General features: G+C 49.2%; 2 protein-coding genes across 3 annotated transcripts in view; both read left to right on the top strand.

Annotated features, from left to right (window-relative positions):
- The window catches only part of LOC116940716 (estradiol 17-beta-dehydrogenase 11-like), a 52,964-nt gene extending 33,154 nt beyond the window's left edge, over positions 1–19,810 (top strand). For both annotated transcript variants that reach the window (XM_032950882.2, XM_032950883.2), the window contains exons 2-7: positions 117–224; positions 590–721; positions 1,128–1,234; positions 2,630–2,767; positions 10,769–10,885; positions 19,424–19,810. In XM_032950882.2, the coding sequence (XP_032806773.1) occupies positions 117–224; positions 590–721; positions 1,128–1,234; positions 2,630–2,767; positions 10,769–10,885; positions 19,424–19,568 (747 nt within the window). In that variant the 3' untranslated portion in view covers positions 19,569–19,810. The remainder of the gene's footprint in view (positions 1–116; positions 225–589; positions 722–1,127; positions 1,235–2,629; positions 2,768–10,768; positions 10,886–19,423) is intronic.
- LOC142924123 (uncharacterized) lies at positions 16,589–19,072 on the top strand. Its single transcript, XM_076065767.1, has 2 exons — positions 16,589–16,678; positions 16,848–19,072. The coding sequence occupies exons 1-2, from the start codon at positions 16,589–16,591 to the stop codon at positions 18,162–18,164; spliced, it is 1,407 nt and encodes a 468-aa protein (XP_075921882.1). The 3' UTR covers positions 18,165–19,072.

The following is a 19,810-nucleotide window of genomic DNA, read 5'->3' as shown; positions in this document are numbered from 1 at the left end:
CCTGGAGCGGTGGCTGAGTCTTTCCACAGGGTTAAACACCGTTGACAACGCCACAAAGTGGTTATATATTTTATCTACCCGGGAGGGGTGATGCACTTTTTTGTGTTTCCCCGTAGGAAGGGGCGGAGGACACGGCGGCCCAGGCGCGGGAGCTCGGGGTGCAGGCGCGCGCCTACAAAGTGGACTGCAGCCGCAGGGAAGACATCCAGCGTGCAGCGGAACAGGTGAACCCCCTGCAGGCCCCACCACCATCTCCCCTTGCAGGTCCCACCACCACCTCCTGCAAGTCCCACCACCACCTCCTGCAAGTCCCACCACCACCTCCTGCAAGTCCCACCACCACCTCCTGCAAGTCCCATCACTACCTCCCCCTGCGGGTTCTACCGCCTCCTCTTGCAGGCTCACCACCTCCTCCCCTTGCAGGTCCCACCACCTCTTCCTACGGGTCTCGCTTTGGGTGCAGGGCAATGCAACTGAGACTCATCCTGATCCTCACCTGGGTAACAAATAAACTTCAATCGACTCTCATTCCCTCCCGAACTCCTTCCCGCCACCTTCCTCTCTCCCGCCCCACGGCGCCCCCACGCAGGTGAAGAAGGACATGGGGGAGGTGTGCATCCTGGTGAACAATGCCGGGGTCGTGTTCGTGGACGACCTGCTCAGCCTCGAGGACCACGAGATCCAGAAGACATTTGACGTCAACATCCTGGCTCACTTCTGGGTGAGTAGTACTCGTTTTATCTACCCTGGACGTATGATGGGCAAAGTTGGCTACGTACGGTGCGAAATAAGTTAATAATAATAATCGACCGATGCCCACCAAGGATTTGACCCTGCAGCCTTCTGCGTGGGTAGAGAAGTGTGAGTGGGTGGGTGAATGTGGGTGGGTGTGAGTGAGCGAGCGAGTGAGAGATTAAGTGAGGTGAGTGGGTGGGCGAGTGAGTGAATACCTGACGCGAGGTGCATAACCCACACACAGAGACCCCCCGTGTAGCCCTTCAGCAGTCTGGTAGGGAAAGTGCTGTTTAGCGAGCACTTATAGGGGTCGAAGTTCATTGGACCGACCGAGCGAGGACGTTGATGTGATGATTGGGGCTCTCACTGCCCCCCCCCCGCCCCCCGATCAGACTGTGCGCGCCTTCCTGCCCAGCATGCTGGAACGAAACCACGGCCACATCGTCACCGTGGCCTCGATGAGCGGCAAAATTGGCACGCCCTTATTGGTCAACTACAGGTGAGCCTGATGACCGCCTGTGCACTCGGTGAACAACAGGGGAGGTAGGTAATGAGGTGTTCACCTGGTTGACTGCGGGGTGAAGCGAGAGGATCATCTGGTCGGATAAAGTCACGGGACGCCTCACTCCTACGTGGGCCCGAAGATTGGTGTGCCCCTCCCCCCCCCCATCGTCCCATCCCCCGCATCTCCCCTCTCTGTCCGCCCTGTCCCTACATCCCTACATCCCTCCCTCCCTGATCCTCCCTCACATTGAGAAGGGGGGGTGCTGACACAAAGACGGCTCTGTGAGATCCGCACACAAAACCCCGTCGCTCTCTCCCCCGACCCTCTCTGCCTCCCTGTGATGATGCGAGGGGGAGGGGGATGGGTAATTGTGACAATAAGGAGATGTGCCCTCCATTCTCCCGTCCCTGTGATTCAAATTAAATGAACATGAGATCTCATCTCTCCGTGGGCTCGTGAGGCACGCCACGAGCTCCGCGTGGTGTGCACGCAGACTCGTGCGTGTGCACGCAGACTCGTGCGTGTGCACGCAGACTCGTGCGTGTGCACGCAGACTCGTGCGTGTGCACGCAGACTCGTGCGTGTGCACGCAGACTCGTGCGTGTGCACGCAGACTCGTGCGTGTGCACGCAGACTCGTGCGTGTGCACGCAGACTCGTGCGTGTGCACGCAGACTCGTGCGTGTGCACGCAGACTCGTGCGTGTGCACGCAGACTCGTGCGTGTGCACGCAGACTCGTGCGTGTGCACGCAGACTCGTGCGTGTGCACGCAGACTCGTGCGTGTGCACGCAGACTCGTGCGTGTGCACGCAGACTCGTGCGTGTGCGTGGCCCGGGACGTCTTTTCGTCTATCGTGGGAGGTGGTGGTGCATTAAATCAGAGTCAAAATATTTATTTTGGAGAAATCCGATGAGCTATCAAGCTTTTTTTCACGAATGTTCAGTCGGGGCGGTTAAGAATGTTACAACAACAAACAGTACACACACACACACGATAGGAGCGCAAAGTACAAGGAAGGTAAATAAATCACCAAAACAAATAAAACTCAACTATCAGGTAAAGCCCACTGAGATATTAACTTGTTTTTCACAAGCGACCTGACCACAAATGATAGCTCGACAAAGTGGCTTATCATTTGGACATTCATAGCAGCAAATTTATCTAAATAATCTCCATGCACGTGTCAAAATATGAGCGAACTGCACTTCGAACCTGCAAACCCGAGTTGAATTCACACTCGGCCTTCAATGATTACCTGGTAACGGTGTATAAATATTAGCACTGAGCAGACGATTAAGGCTGGGCATGTTACTAGCCATCCTCTCCCAAAGCTATAGGAGGGGATCTTTGTCTGTATGGCTAAGTCGCCACATGTGCGCCATTCTCAGCTCCTCGAAGTTCGCCGCCGTGGGTTTCGCCGAGGCTCTGCAAGCGGAGCTGCGCTTACTGGGCCGGGACGGCGTCCGCACCACGTGTCTGTGCCCCTACTTCGTGAACACCGGCTTCGTGCAGAACCCCCAATCACGGTGAAAACCGCACGCCACCACGGCACTCCTCCAACTCACTCCTCCATCTCACTTCCAAATCTCACTCCTCCATCTCACTCCTTCACCCCACTCCTCCATCCCACTCCTCCATCTCACTCCTCCATCTCACTCCTCCACCCCACTCCTCCATCTCACTCCTCCATCTCACTCCACCATCTCACTCCTCCACCCCACTCCTCCATCTCACTCCTCCATCAAACTCCTCCATCTCACTCCTTCACCCCACTCCTCCATCCCACTCCTCCATCTCACTCCTCCATCTCACTCCTCCACCCCACTCCTCCATCTCACTCCTCCATCTCACTCCACCATCTCACTCCTCCACCCCACTCCTCCATCTCACTCCTCCATCGCACTCCTCCATCTCACTCCTTCATCTCACTCCTCCATCCCACTCCTCCATCTCACTCCTCCATCCCACTCCTCCAACTCACTCCTCCATCGCACTCCTCCATCTCACTCCTTCATCTCAATCCTCCATCCCACTCCTCCATCTCACTCCTCCATCCCACTCCACCATCTCACTCCTCCACCCCACTCCTCCATCCCACTCCTCCATCTCACTCCACCATCTCACTCCTCCACCCCACTCCTCCATCTCACTCCTCCATCGCACTCCTCCATCTCACTCCTCCATCGCACTCCTCCATCTCACTCCTTCATCTCACTCCTCCATCCCACTCCTCCACCTCACTCCTCCATCGCACTCCTCCATCTCACTCCTTCATCTCACGCCTCCATCCCACTCCTCCATCTCACTCCTCCATCCCATTCCTCCATCTCACTCCTTCATCTCACGCCTCCATCCCACTCCTCCATCCCACTCCTCCATCTCACTCCTCCAACTCACTCCTCCATCCCATTCCTCCATCCCACTCCTGCATCTCACTCTTACATCTCACTCCTCCATCTCACTCCATCCCACTCCTCTATCCCACTCCTCCAACTCACTCCTCCATCCCACTCCTCCATCTCACTCCTCCATCCCACTCCTCCATCTCACTTCTCCACCACACTCTGCCATCCCACTCCACCATCCCACTCCTCCATCTCACTCCTCCACCTCACTCCACCATCCCACTCCTCCACCTCACTCCACCATCCCACTCCTCTATCTCACTCCTGCATCTCACTCCTCCAACTCACTCCTCCATCTCACTCCTCCAACTCACTCCTCCATCCCATTCCTCCATCTCACTCCTCCATCCCACTCCTCCACCCCACTCCTCCATCTCACTCCTCCATCCCATTCCTCCATCTCACTCCTTCATCTCACGCCTCCATCCCACTCCTCCATCCCACTCCTCCATCTCACTCCTCCAACTCACTCCTCCATCCCATTCCTCCATCCCACTCCTGCATCTCACTCTTACATCTCACTCCTCCATCTCACTCCATCCCACTCCTCTATCCCACTCCTCCAACTCACTCCTCCATCCCACTCCTCCATCTCACTCCTCCATCCCACTCCTCCATCTCACTTCTCCACCACACTCTGCCATCCCACTCCACCATCCCACTCCTCCATCTCACTCCTCCACCTCACTCCACCATCCCACTCCTCCACCTCACTCCACCATCCCACTCCTCTATCTCACTCCTGCATCTCACTCCTCCAACTCACTCCTCCATCTCACTCCTCCAACTCACTCCTCGATCTCACTCCTCCATCTCACTCCTCCATCCCACTCCTCCACCCCACTCCTCCATCTCACTCCTCCATCCCACTCCTCCATCCCACTCCTCCATCCCACTCCTCCATCTCACTCCTCCATCCCACTCCTCCATCCCATTCCTCCATCCCACTCCTCCATCTCACTCCTCCAACTCACTCCTCGATCTCACTCCTCCATCTCACTCCTCCATCCCACTCCTCCACCCCACTCCTCCATCTCACTCCTCCAACTCACTCCTCTATCCCATTCCTCCATCCCACTCCTCCATCTCACTCCTCCATCTCACTCCTCCATCTCAACCCTCCATCTCACTCCTCCATCCCACTCCTCCATCCCACTCCTCCATCTCACTCCTCCATCTCACTCCTCCAACTCACTCCTCCATCCCACTCCTCCATCTCACTCCTCCACCACACTCTGCCATCCCACTCCACCATCCCACTCCTCCATCTCACTCCTCTACCTCACTCCACCATCCCACTCCTCCACCTCACTCCACCATCCCACTCCTCTATCCTCACTCCTCCATCTCACTCCTCCAACTCACTCCTCCATCTCACTCCTCCAACTCACTCCTCCATCCCATTCCTCCATCCCACTTTTCCAACTCACTCCTCCATCTCACTCCTCCATCTCACTCCTCCATCCCACTCCTCCATCTCACTCCTCCATCTCACTCCTCCATCCCACTCCTCCACTCCACTCCTCCATCTCACTCCTCCATCCCACTCCTCCATCCCACTCCTCCATCCCACTCCTCCATCTCACTCCTCCATCTCACTCCTCCATCTCACTCCTCCATCTCACTCCTCCAACTCACTGCTCCATCCCACTCCTCCATCTTATTCCTCCATCCCACTCCTCCATTTCACTCCTCCACCAACACTCTGCCATCCCACTCCACGATCCCACTCCTCCATCTCACTCCTCCACCTCACTTCGCCATCCCACTCCTTGACCTCACTCCACCATCCCACTCCTCCACCTCACTCCACCATCCCACTCCTCCATCCCACTCCTCCATCTCACTCCACCATCCCACTCCTCTATCTCACTCCTCCATCTCACTCCACCATCTCACTCCACCATCCCACTCCTTCATCCCACTACTCCACCTCACTCCACCATCCTACTACTCCACCTCACTCCTCCACCTCACTCCACCATCCCACTCCTCCACTTCACTCCACCATCCCACTCCTCCACCCCACTCCTCCATCTCACTCCTCCATCCCACTCCTCCATCTCACTCCTCCATCTCACTCCTCCATCCCACTCCTCCATCTCACTCCTCCATCTCACTCCTTCATCTCACTCCTCCATCTCACTCCTCCATCCCAATCCTCCATCCCACTCCTCCACCCCACTCCTCCACCTCACTCCGCCACCCCACGCCTCCATCTCACTCCTCCATCTCACTCCTCCAGCTCACTCCTCCATCTCACTCCTCCATCTCACTCCACCATCCCACTCCTCCATCTCACTCCTCCACCCCACTCCTCCATCTCACTCATCCATCTCACTCCTCCATCTCACTCCTCCATCTCACTCCTCCATCTCACTCCTCCATCTCACTCCACCATCCCACTCCTCCATCTCACTCCTCCATCCCACTCCTCCATCTTACTCCTCCATCTCACTCCTCCATCCCACTCCTCCATCTCACTCCTCCATCCCACTCCTCCATCCCACTCCTCCATCTCACTCGTCCATCTCACTCCTCCATCTCACTCCTCCATCCCACTCCTCCATCTCACTCCTCCATCCCACTCCCCCATCTCACTCCTCCACCTCACTCCTCCACCCCACTCCTCCATCCCACTCCTCCAACTCACTCCTCCATCTCACTCCTCCATCTCACTCCTCCATCTCACTCCTCCAACTCACTCCTCCATCCCCACTCCTCCATCTCACTCCTCCATTCCACTCCTCCATCTCACTCCCCCACCACACTCTGCCATCCCACTCCACCATCCCACTCCTCCATCTCACTCCTCCACCTCACTCCACCATCCCATTCCTCCACCTCACTCCACCATCCCACTCCTCCACCTAACTCCACCATCCCACTCCTCCACCTCACTCCACCATCCCACTCCTCTATCTCACTCCTCCATCTCACTCCACTATCCCACTCCTCCATCCCACTCCTCAACCTCACTCCACCATCCTACTACTCCACCTCACTCCACCATCCCACTCCTCCACCTCACTCCACCATCCCACTCCTCCACCCCACTCCTCCATCTCACTCCTCCATCTCACTCCTCCATCTCACTCCTCCATCTCATTCCTCCATCTCACTCCTCCATCACACTCCTCCATCTCACTCCTCCATCTCACTCCTCCATCTCACTCCTCCATCCCACTCCTCCACCCCACTCCTCCACGTCACTCCTACATCTCACTCCACCATCTCACTCCTCCATCTCACTCCTCCATCCCACTCCTCCACCCCACTCCTCCATCTCACTCCTCCATCTCACTCCTCCATTTCACTCCTCCATCTCACTCCTCCATCTCACTCCACCATCTCACTCCTCCATCCCACTCCTCCATCTTACTCCTTCATCTCACTCCTCCATCCCACTTCTCCATCTAACTCCTCCATCCCACTCCTCCACCCCACTCCTCCATCTCACTCCTCCTCCTCACTCCTCCATCTCCCTCCTCAACCCCACTCCTCCACCCCCATTCCTCCATCTCACTCCTCCATCCCACTGCTCCATCTCACTCCTCCACCCCACTGCACCATCCCCCTCCTCCATCCCACTCCTCCACCCCACTCCTCCATCTCACTCCTCCATCTCACACCTCCATCTCACTCCTCCATCCCACTCCTCCATCCCACTCCTCCATCCCACTCCTCCGCCTCACTCCTCCATCCCACTCCTCCATCCCACTCCTCCATCCCACTGATCCATCTCACTCCTCCATCTCACTCCTCTATCTCACTCCTTCATCCCACTCCTCCATCCCACTCCTCCATCCCACTCCTCCATCTCACTCCTCCATCTCACTCCTTCATCTCACTCCTTCATCTCACTCCTCCATCCCACTCCTCCATCCCACTCCTCCATCCCACTCCTCCATCTCACTCCTACATCCCACTCCTCCACCCCACTCCACCATCTCACTCCTCCATCTCACTCCTCCATCTCACTCCTCCATCTCATTCCACCATCCCACTCCTCCACCCCACTCCTCCACCCCACTCCACCATCCCACTCATCTATCCCACTCCTCCATCTCACTCCTCCACCCCACTCCACCATCCACTCCACCACCCCACTCCTCCACCCCACTCCACCATCCCACTCCTCCATCCCACTCCTCCATCCCACTCCTCCATCGCACTCCACCATATCACTCCTCCATCCCACTCCTCCATCCCCCTTCTCCATCTAACTCCTCCATCCCACTCCTCCACCCCACTCCTCCATCTCACTCCTCCACCCCACTCCTCCATCTCCCTCCTCAACCCCACTCCTCCACCCTATTCCTCCATCTCACTCCTCCATCCCACTGCTCCATCCCTCTCCTCCACCCCACTGCACCATCCCCCTCCTCCATCCCACTCCTCCACCCCACTCCTCCATCTCACTCCTCCACCCCACTGCACCATCCCCCTCCTCCATCCCACTCCTCCACCCCACTCCTCCATCTCACTCCTCCATCTCACTCCTCCATCTCACTCCTCCATCCCACTCCTCCATCCCACTCCTCCATCCCACTCCTCCATCTCACTCCTCCACCTCACTCCTCCATCCCACTCCTCCATCCCACTCCTCCATCCCACTGATCCATCTCACTCCTCCATCTCACTCCTCTATCTCACTCCTTCATCCCACTCCTCCATCCCACTCCTCCATCCCACTCCTCCATCTCACTCCTCCATCTCACTCCTCCATCTCATTCCACCATCCCACTCCTCCACCCCACTCCTCCACCCCACTCCACCATCCCACTCATCTATCCCACTCCTCCATCTCACTCCTCCACCCCACTCCACCATCCCACTCCACCACCCCACTCCTCCACCTCACTCCACCATCCCACTCCTCCATCCCACTCCTCCATCCCACTCCTCCATCGCACTCCACCATATCACTCCTCCATCCCACTCCTCCATCCCCCTTCTCCATCTAACTCCTCCATCCCACTCCTCCACCCCACTCCTCCATCTCACTCCTCCACCCCACTCCTCCATCTCCCTCCTCAACCCCACTCCTCCACCCTATTCCTCCATCTCACTCCTCCATCCCACTGCTCCATCCCTCTCCTCCACCCCACTGCACCATCCCCCTCCTCCATCCCACTCCTCCACCCCACTCCTCCATCTCACTCCTCCACCCCACTGCACCATCCCCCTCCTCCATCCCACTCCTCCACCCCACTCCTCCATCTCACTCCTCCATCTCACTCCTCCATCTCACTCCTCCATCCCACTCCTCCATCCCACTCCTCCATCCCACTCCTCCATCTCACTCCTCCACCTCACTCCTCCATCCCACTCCTCCATCCCACTCCTCCATCCCACTGATCCATCTCACTCCTCCATCTCACTCCTCTATCTCACTCCTTCATCCCACTCCTCCATCCCACTCCTCCATCCCACTCCTCCATCTCACTCCTCCATCTCACTCCTTCATCTCACTCCTCCATCCCACTCCTCCATCCCACTCCTCCATCCCACTCCTCCATCTCACTCCTACATCCCACTCCTCCACCCCACTCCACCATCTCACTCCTCCATCTCACTCCTCCATCTCACTCCTCCATCTCATTCCACCATCCCACTCCTCCACCCCACTCCTCCACCCCACTCCACCATCCCACTCATCTATCCCACTCCTCCATCTCACTCCTCCACCCCACTCCACCATCCCACTCCACCACCCCACTCCTCCACCCCACTCCACCACCCCACTCCTCCATCCCACTCCTCCATCCCACTCCTCCATCGCACTCCACCATCTCACTCCTCCATCCCACTCCTCCATCCCACTTCTCCATCTAACTCCTCCATCCTACTCCTCCACCCCCACTCCTCCATCTCACTCCTCCACCCCACTCCTCCATCTCCCTCCTCAACCCCACTCCTCCACCCTATTCCTCCATCTCACTCCTCCATCCCACTGCTCCATCCCTCTCCTCCACCCCACTGCACCATCCCCCTCCTCCATCCCACTCCTCCACCCCACTCCTCCATCTCACTCCTCCATCCCACTCCTCCATCGCACTCCACCATCCCACTCCTCCACCCCACTCCTCCATCTCGCTCCTCCATCTCACTCCTCCATCTCACTCCTCCATCACACTCCTCCATCTCATTCCACCATACCACCCCTCCACCCCACTCCTCCACCCCACTCCACCATCCCACTCATCCATCCCACTCCTCCATCTCACTCCTCTACCCCACTCCACCATCCCACTCCACCACCCCACTCTTCCACCCCACTCCACCAACCCACTCCTCCATCCCACTCCTCCATCGCACTCCACCATCTCACTCCTCCACCCCACTCCTCCATCCCACTCCTCCATCCCACTTCTCCATCTCACTCCTCCATCCCACTCCTCCACCCCACTCCTCCATCTCACTCCTCCACCCCACTCTTCCATCTCCCTCCTCCACCCCACTCCTCCACCCAATTCCTCCATCTCACTCCTCCATCCCACTGCTCCATCTCACTCCTCCACCCCACTGCACCATCCCACTCCTCCATCTCACTCCTCCATCCCACTCCTCCATCGCACTCCACCATCCCACTCCTCCACCCCACTCCTCCATCTCACTCCTCCATCTCACTCCTCCATCGCACTCCTCCACCCCACTCCTCCACCCCACTCCTCCATCCCACTCCACCACCCCACTCCTCCATCTCACTGCACCATCCCACTCCTCCACCTCACTCCTCCACCTCACTCCTCCATCTCACTCCTCCATCTCACTCCTTCTTCACACTCCACCATCCCACTCCTCCATCCCACTCCTCCACCTCACTCCTCCATCTCACTCCTCCACCCCACTCTTCCATCCCACCCATCCATCCCACTCCTCCATCTCACTCCTCCATCTCACTCCACCATCCCACTCCCCCACCCCACTCCTCCACCCCACTCCTCCATCTCACTCCTCCACCCCACTCCTCTATCACACTCCACCATCCCACTCCTCCATCGCACTCCACCATCCCACTCCTCCACCCCACTCCTCCACCCTTTATCTAATTCCCGGCCCACCCACCCCCACCTCCATAGTCGTTGCTGCTGCTGCTGCTGCTTCTTCACTCCGCAGGTTTGTTGACGTGCTGGAGCCCGAGGCGGTGGTGTCGCGCCTCCTTTCCGCGATCCTCGCCGGAGAAACCCTCGTGCTCATCCCTTCCTCAATGCATTGCAATGTCCTCTTAAAGAGGTGAGGGGATTGGGTGGAGCGAGGTTGTTGGGGAGGTGGTGCGGAGCAGGCGCTTGAGGGGTGCGGCGAGCGAGCGAGTGGCGTTCGTAGGTTCTCCCGCGGTTCTGCATGGGTCTCCTCTGGATTTGTGGTTTCCTCTCGTAACTAAAATAACACACATGCACGCACTGTAACTGGTATTGGCTAAAAATCACAATGCTGAAACATTTCCAGCAGGCAGTCTTCGACTTATGAACACCCGACTTACGAACACCGTACTTATGAAACAGCTTCCATGACATATTAAAAAAAACGTTAACTTTAAACGCGTTTAAATACAGTGCATTATTGTGTTCCGACTTATGACCCGTTAGACTTACGAACGGGGGTCTCAGTATGAATTCGGTTTGTAACCCGAGGACTCCCCGTCCCTGATTCGGGTTTCAGACAGAGCAACAGCATTGCCCCCCCTACTGCAGCAACTGGGCAGTGCCCGCCTGGCAAAATCCCTACACTCGTTCGTGTCTAAACAAGTGTGAGGGTGATCATGATGATTATTATTAAATTACTAATCGTAATTAATCAGGTGAGACCAGGAGAGATCAGGATCGGAGTCTCATTCACACGAGCGGCCCGCGTCACCACAATCATTATAATTTGTACACTATAACTTGTACACTATAACTTGTACACTATCACTTGTACTAACACTATAACTTGTACACTATAACTTGTACACTATCACTTGTACTAATACTATTACTTGTACACTATAACTTGTACTAACACTATAACTTGACAACTATAACTTATACTAACACTATAACTTGTACTAACACTATAACTTGTACACTATAACTTGTACACTATAACTTGTACTAACACTAAAATTTTGATTTAAAGCTTTCGTGACTGCAGTAATTCATATTCTTTTATTATTTTATTGTTTCCCTTCAACGTGACTTGACCGAAAGAACTAAGATTATTTGTACTAACACTATAATTTGTAGACTATAATTTGTACCAACACTATAACTTGTACACTATAACTTGTACTAACACTATAACTTGTACACTATAACTTGTTCTAAAACTATAACTTGTACTAACACAATAACTTGTACACTATCACTTGTACTAACACTATAACTTGTACACTATAACTTGTACACTATATCTTGTACTAACATTATGACTTGTACACTATAACTTGTACACTATAACTTGTACACTATAACTTGTACTAACACTATAACTTGTACACTATAACTTGTTCTAACACTATAACTTGTACTAACACTAACTTGTACACTATCACTTGTACTAACACTATAACTTGTACACTATAACTTGTACTAACACTATAACTTGTACTAACACTATAACTTGTACACTATAACTTGTACACTATAACTTGTACGTACACTATAACTTGTACACTATAACTTGTACGTACACTATAACTTGTACACTATAACTTGTACTAACACTATAACTTGTACTAACACTGTAACTTGTACTAACACTGTAACTTGTACACTATAACTTGTACACTATAACTTGTACACTATAACTTGTACTAACATTATAACTTGTACACTATAACTTGTACTAACACTATAACTTGTACTAACACTATAACTTGTACACTATAACTTGTACACTATAACTTGTACTAACATTATGACTTGTACACTATAACTTGTACACTATAACTTGTACACTATAAATTGTACACTATAACTTGTACTAACACTATAACTTGTACTAACACTATAACTTGTACTAACACTATAACTTGTACACTATCACTTGTACTAACACTATAACTTGTACACTATAACTTGTACTAACACTATAACTTGTACTAACACTATAACTTGTACACTATAACTTGTACACTATAACTTGTACGTACACTATAACTTGTACACTATAACTTGTACTAACACTATAACTTGTACTAACACTGTAACTTGTACTAACACTATAACTTGTACACTATAACTTGGACTAACACTATAACTTGTACACTATAACTTGTACACTATAACTTGTACACTATAACTTGTACTAACATTATAACTTGTACACTAAAACTTGTACACTATAACTTGTACACTATCACTTGTACTAACACTATAACTTGTACACTATAACTTGTACACTATCACTTGTACTAATACTATTACTTGTACACTATAACTTGTACTAACACTATAACTTGACAACTATAACTTATACTAACACTATAACTTGTACTACCACTATAACTTGTACACTATAACTTGTACACTATAACTTGTACTAACACTAAAATTTTGATTTAAAGCTTTCGTGACTGCAGTAATTCATATTCTTTTATTATTTTATTGTTTCCCTTCAACGTGACTTTACCGAAAGAACTAAGATTATTTGTACTAACACTATAATTTGTAGACTATAACTTGTACCAACACTATAACTTGTACACTATAACTTGTACCAACACTATAACTTGTACACTATAACTTGTACTAACACTATAACTTGTACACTATAACTTGTTCTAAAACTATAACTTGTACTAACACAATAACTTGTACACTATCACTTGTACTAACACTATAACTTGTACACTATAACTTGTACACTATATCTTGTACTAACATTATGACTTGTACACTATAACTTGTACACTATAACTTGTACACTATAACTTGTACTAACACTATAACTTGTACACTATGACTTGTTCTAACACTATAACTTGTACTAACACTATAACTTGTACACTATCACTTGTACTAACACTATAACTTGTACACTATAACTTGTACTAACACTATAACTTGTACTAACACTATAACTTGTACACTATAACTTGTACACTATAACTTGTACGTACACTATAACTTGTACACTATAACTTGTACTAACACTATAACTTGTCTAACACTGTAACTTGTACTAACACTGTAACTTGTACACTATAACTTGTACACTATAACTTGTACACTATAACTTGTACTAACATTATAACTTGTACACTATAACTTGTACTAACACTATAACTTGTACTAACACTATAACTTGTACACTATAACTTGTACACTATAACTTGTACTAACATTATGACTTGTACACTATAACTTGTACACTATAAATTGTACACTATAACTTGTACTAACACTATAACTTGTACTAACACTATAACTTGTACACTATCACTTGTACTAACACTATAACTTGTACACTATAACTTGTACTAACACTATAACTTGTACACTATAACTTGTACACTATAACTTGTACGTACACTATAACTTGTACACTATAACTTGTACTAACACTATAACTTGTACTAACACTGTAACTTGTACTAACACTATAACTTGTACACTATAACTTGGACTAACACTATAACTTGTACACTATAACTTGTACACTATAACTTGTACACTATAACTTGTACTAACATTATAACTTGTACACTATCACTTGTACACTATAACTTGTACACTATCACTTGTACTAACACTATAACTTGTACACTATCACTTGTACACTATCACTTGTACTAATACTATTACTTGTACACTATAACTTGTACTAACACTATAACTTGACAACTATAACTTATACTAACACTATAACTTGTACTAACACTATAACTTGTACACTATAACTTGTACTAACATTATGACTTGTACACTATAACTTGTACACTATAACTTGTACACTATAAATTGTACACTATAACTTGTACTAACACTATAACTTGTACTAACACTATAACTTGTACACTATCACTTGTACTAACACTATAACTTGTACACTATAACTTGTACTAACACTATAACTTGTACTAACACTATAACTTGTAAACTATAACTTGTACGTACACTATAACTTGTACACTATAACTTGTACTAACACTATAACTTGTACTAACACTGTAACTTGTACTAACACTATAACTTGTACACTATAACTTGGACTAACACTATAACTTGCACACTATAACTTGTACACTATAACTTGTACACTATAACTTGTACTAACATTATAACTTGTACACTATAACTTGTACACTATAACTTGTACACTATCACTTGTACTAACACTATAACTTGTACACTATAACTTGTACACTATCACTTGTACTAATACTATTACTTGTACACTATAACGTGTACTAACACTATAACTTGACAACTATAACTTATACTAACACTATAACTTGTACTAACACTATAACTTGTACACTATAACTTGTACACTATAACTTGTACTAACACTAAAATTTTGATTTAAAGCTTTCGTGACTGCAGTAATTCATATTCTTTTATTATTTTATTGTTTCCCTTCAACGTGACTTTACCGAAAGAACTAAGATTATTTGTACTAACACTATAATTTGTAGACTATATCTTGTACCAACACTATAACTTGTACACTATAACTTGTACTAACACTATAACTTGTACACTATAACTTGTTCTAAAACTATAACTTGTACTAACACAATAACTTGTACACTATCACTTGTACTAACACTATAACTTGTACACTATAACTTGTACACTATATCTTGTACTAACATTATGACTTGTACACTATAACTTGTACACTATAACTTGTACACTATAACTTGTACTAACACTATAACTTGTACACTATAACTTGTTCTAACACTATAACTTGTACTAACACTATAACTTGTACACTATCACTTGTACTAACACTATAACTTGTACACTATAACTTGTACTAACACTATAACTTGTACTAACACTATAACTTGTACACTATAACTTGTACACTATAACTTGTACGTACACTATAACTTGTACACTATAACTTGTACTAACACTATAACTTGTACTAACACTGTAACTTGTACTAACACTGTAACTTGTACACTATAACTTGTACACTATAACTTGTACACTATAACTTGTACTAACATTATAACTTGTACACTATAACTTGTACTAACACTATAACTTGTACACTATAACTTGTACACTATAACTTGTACTAACATTATGACTTGTACACTTTAACTTGTACACTATAACTTGTACACTATAAATTGTACACTATAACTTGTACTAACACTATAACTTGTACACTATAACTTGGACTAACACTATAACTTGTACACTATAACTTGTACACTATAACTTGTACACTATAACTTGTACACTATAACTTGTACTAACATTATAACTTGTACACTATAACTTGTACACTATAACTTGTACACTATAACTTTTACTAACACTATAACTTGTACACTATAACTTGTACACCATAACTTGGACTAACACTATAACTTGTACACTATAACTTGTACACTATACCTTGTACTAATACTATAACTTGTACATTATAACTTTTACTAACACTATAACTTGTACACTATAACTTGTACTAACACTATAACTTGTACTAACATTATAACTTGTACACTATAACTTGTACTAACACTAGAACTTGTACACTATAACTTGTACTAACACTATAACTTGTACTAACATTATAACTTGTACACTATAACTTGTACTAACACTATAACTTGTACACTATAACTTGTCCTAACACTATAACTTGTACACTATAACTTGTACTAACACTATAACTTGTACGCTATAACTTGTACACTATAATTTGTACACTATAACTTATACTAACACTATAACTTGTACACTATAACTTGTACACTATAACTAGTACGTTATGGTGCAAACGAACACCACAACAATCGGCAACTCCACCTTAGACCACAACTCCACCCATCACAACAAACAACAGCTGCTACAGCCACGGGTACAACAACCATAAGACTGGCGATAACAATAATAACCACAACATTGGCAACAACAACAACCACAACACTGAGATCAACAACAACCATTACAATGGAAACAACAACAACTATAACGCTGTGAACAACAATAACCACAACACTGGGAATAACAACAACAACAACACATAGCATCACCCAGGGCACGAGGATAAGCACAGCAACCACGACGACATCTCAGCCACAACACAGACTCCCACAGCACAAACAGCCACAACACAATCAGCCACAACACAACCAGCCACAACACAGACAGCCACAACACAGACTCCCACAGCACAACCAGCCACAACACAAGCAGCCACAACACAGACTCCCACAACACAACCAGCTACAACACAGACTCCAACAACACAACCAACCACAACACAGCAGCCACAACACAACCAGCAACAACACAACCAGCCACAACACATCAGCCACAACACAACCAGCCACAACACAGACTCCCACAGCACAACCAGCCACAACACAACTAGCCACAACACAACCAGCCACAACACAACCAGCCACAACACATACAGACACAACACAACCAGCCACAACACAACCAGCCACAACACAACCATCCTCAACACAGACTCCCAAAACACATCCAGCCACAACATAACCAGCAACAACACAGACTCCCACAACACAGACACCCACAACACCATTAGCCACAACACCATCAGCCACAGCACAATAAGCCACAACACAACGAGCCACAACACATCCAACCACAACACAGACTTCCACAACACAGACTGCAACAACACAACTAGCCACAACACAACCAGCCACAACATAAACAGCCACAACACAACCAGCCACAACACAACCAGCCACAACACAACTAACCACAACACAAGTAGCCACAACACAGACTCCAACAACACATCCAACCACAACACAACCAGCCACAACACAGACTCCCACAGCACAATCAGCCTCAACACAACTAGCCACAACACAATCAGCCACAACACAGACTCCAACACCACAACTAGCCACAACACACTCAGCCACAACACAACCAGCAACAACACAATCAGCCACAACACAACAGCCACAACACAACCAGCCACAACACAGACTCCCACAGCACAACCAGCCACAACACAACTAGCCACAACACAACCAGCCACAACACATACTCCCACAACACAACCAGCTACAACACAACCAGCCACAACACAACCAGCCACAACACAATCAGCCACAACACAATCAGCCACAACACAACCAGCAACAACACAACCAGCCACAACACTGACTCCCACAACACAACTAGCCACAACACAACTAGCCACAACACAACCAGCAACAACACAACCAGCCACAACACAATCAGCCACAATACAACCAGCCACAACACAGACTCCAACAACACAACCAGCCACAACACAGACTCCCACAACACAACCAGCTACAACACAGACTCCCACAACACAATCAGCCACAACATAACCAGCAACAACACAACCAGCAACAACACAACCAGCCACAACACAATCGGCCACAACACAACCAGCCACAACATAACCAGCCACAACACAACCAGCCACAACACAACCAGCCACAACACAACCAGCCACAACACAACCAGCCACAACACAGACTCCCACAACACAATCAGCCACAGCACAATCAGCCACAACACAGACTCCCACAACACAGACTCCCACAACACAGACTCCCACAACACAGACAGCCACAACACCATCAGCCACAGCACAATCAGCCACAACACAGACTCCCACAACACAGACAGCCACAACACCATCAGCCACAGCACCATTAGCCACAACACAGACTCCCACAACACAGACTCCCACAACACAGACTCCCACAACACAGACTCCCACAACACAGACAGCCACAACACCATCAGCCACAGCACCATCAGCCACAACACAGACTCCCACAACACAGACACCAACAACACCATCAGCCACAGCACCATCAGCCACAACACAGACTCCCACAACACAGACTCCCACAACACAGACAGCCACAACACCATCAGCCACAGCACCATCGGCCACAACACAGACTCCCACAACACAGACTCCCACAACACAGACTCCCACAACACAGACTCCCACAACACCATCAGCCACAGCACCATCAACCACAACACAGACTCCCACAACACAGACTCCCACAACACAGACTCCCACAACACCATCAGCCACAACACAGACTCCCACAACACAGACTCCCACAACACAGACAGCCACAACACCATCAGCCACAGCACCATCAGCCACAACACAGACTCCCACAACACAGACTCCCACATCACAGACTCCCACAACAGAGCTATGGGCGTGTGGGTCCCTAGGTTATGACGCTTGCGGGTGATGGGGCATGTGGTGAAGGGAGGGGGGGGTGTAGTGATGGGGCATGTGGTGAAGGGGGGGGGTGTAGTGATGGGGCATGTGGTGAAGGGGGGATGTAGTGATGGGGCATGTGGTGAAGGGGGGGGGGGGTGTAGTGATGGGGCATGTGGTGAAGGGGGGGTGTAGTGATGGGGTGTGTAGATGTGTGGGCGATGGAGCGATGGGACGTGTTGATGATGGAGCGTATAGGTGATGGTGTGATGGGGCTTGAGGGTGGTGGGGCGTATGGGTGATGGTGTGATGGGGCGTGCGGCTGATGGGGCGTATTGGTGGTGGTGTGATGGGGCGTGCGGCTGATGGGGCGTGTGGCCCCGCGTCTCCCAGCCTGCTCCCCACTCGTGCCCTACAAGCGATCTACGCCACGATGGCGATCAGCTTCAAAACCCGCTCCGGCCTCGCGGGGACGAAGACGAGCGGCGAGGAGTCGCAGGAGCCCGGAGCGGAGCGCGGAGCCAAGGTGCGGCTCTGAGAGCCTCCCAACATCGAGCCCGGGCCCGGAAGGTTCTTCTCCCCGTGCCTGTAGTGGAGGCGTACAGGCGCCTTTGTTTATACCAATTGTGGCAACGTGTCCGCTCGGATCTCTCGCAGAGCGACTCCTTCTGAGATCGCCGAATGTGACTTTTGTTTTCATCCACACACGCGGGGACGCCCTGCAATAGAGGGGAATGCTGATCCCGCAGTGGCCAAATAAAAATAAAAACCTAACGATCA

The sequence above is a fragment of the Petromyzon marinus genome, chromosome 9 (genome assembly GCF_048934315.1).
Source record: "Petromyzon marinus isolate PM22_M1 ecotype Great Lakes invasive population chromosome 9, UKy_Petmar_22M1.pri1.0, whole genome shotgun sequence".
Lineage (NCBI taxonomy): Eukaryota > Metazoa > Chordata > Hyperoartia > Petromyzontiformes > Petromyzontidae > Petromyzon > Petromyzon marinus.
This window is presented reverse-complemented; position numbering and strand designations above follow the sequence as displayed.

What these genes read in the sequence shown, in the direction of transcription:
- LOC142924123 (XM_076065767.1), top strand. Translation starts at nt 16,589, where the DNA reads ATGGTGCAAACGAACACCACAACAATCGGCAACTCCACCTTAGACCAC. An exon ending in AACAGCTGCTACAGCCACGG is followed by an intron (nt 16,679 to 16,847) that starts GTACAACAACCA and finishes AACAACACATAG; the next exon opens with CATCACCCAGGGCACGAGGA.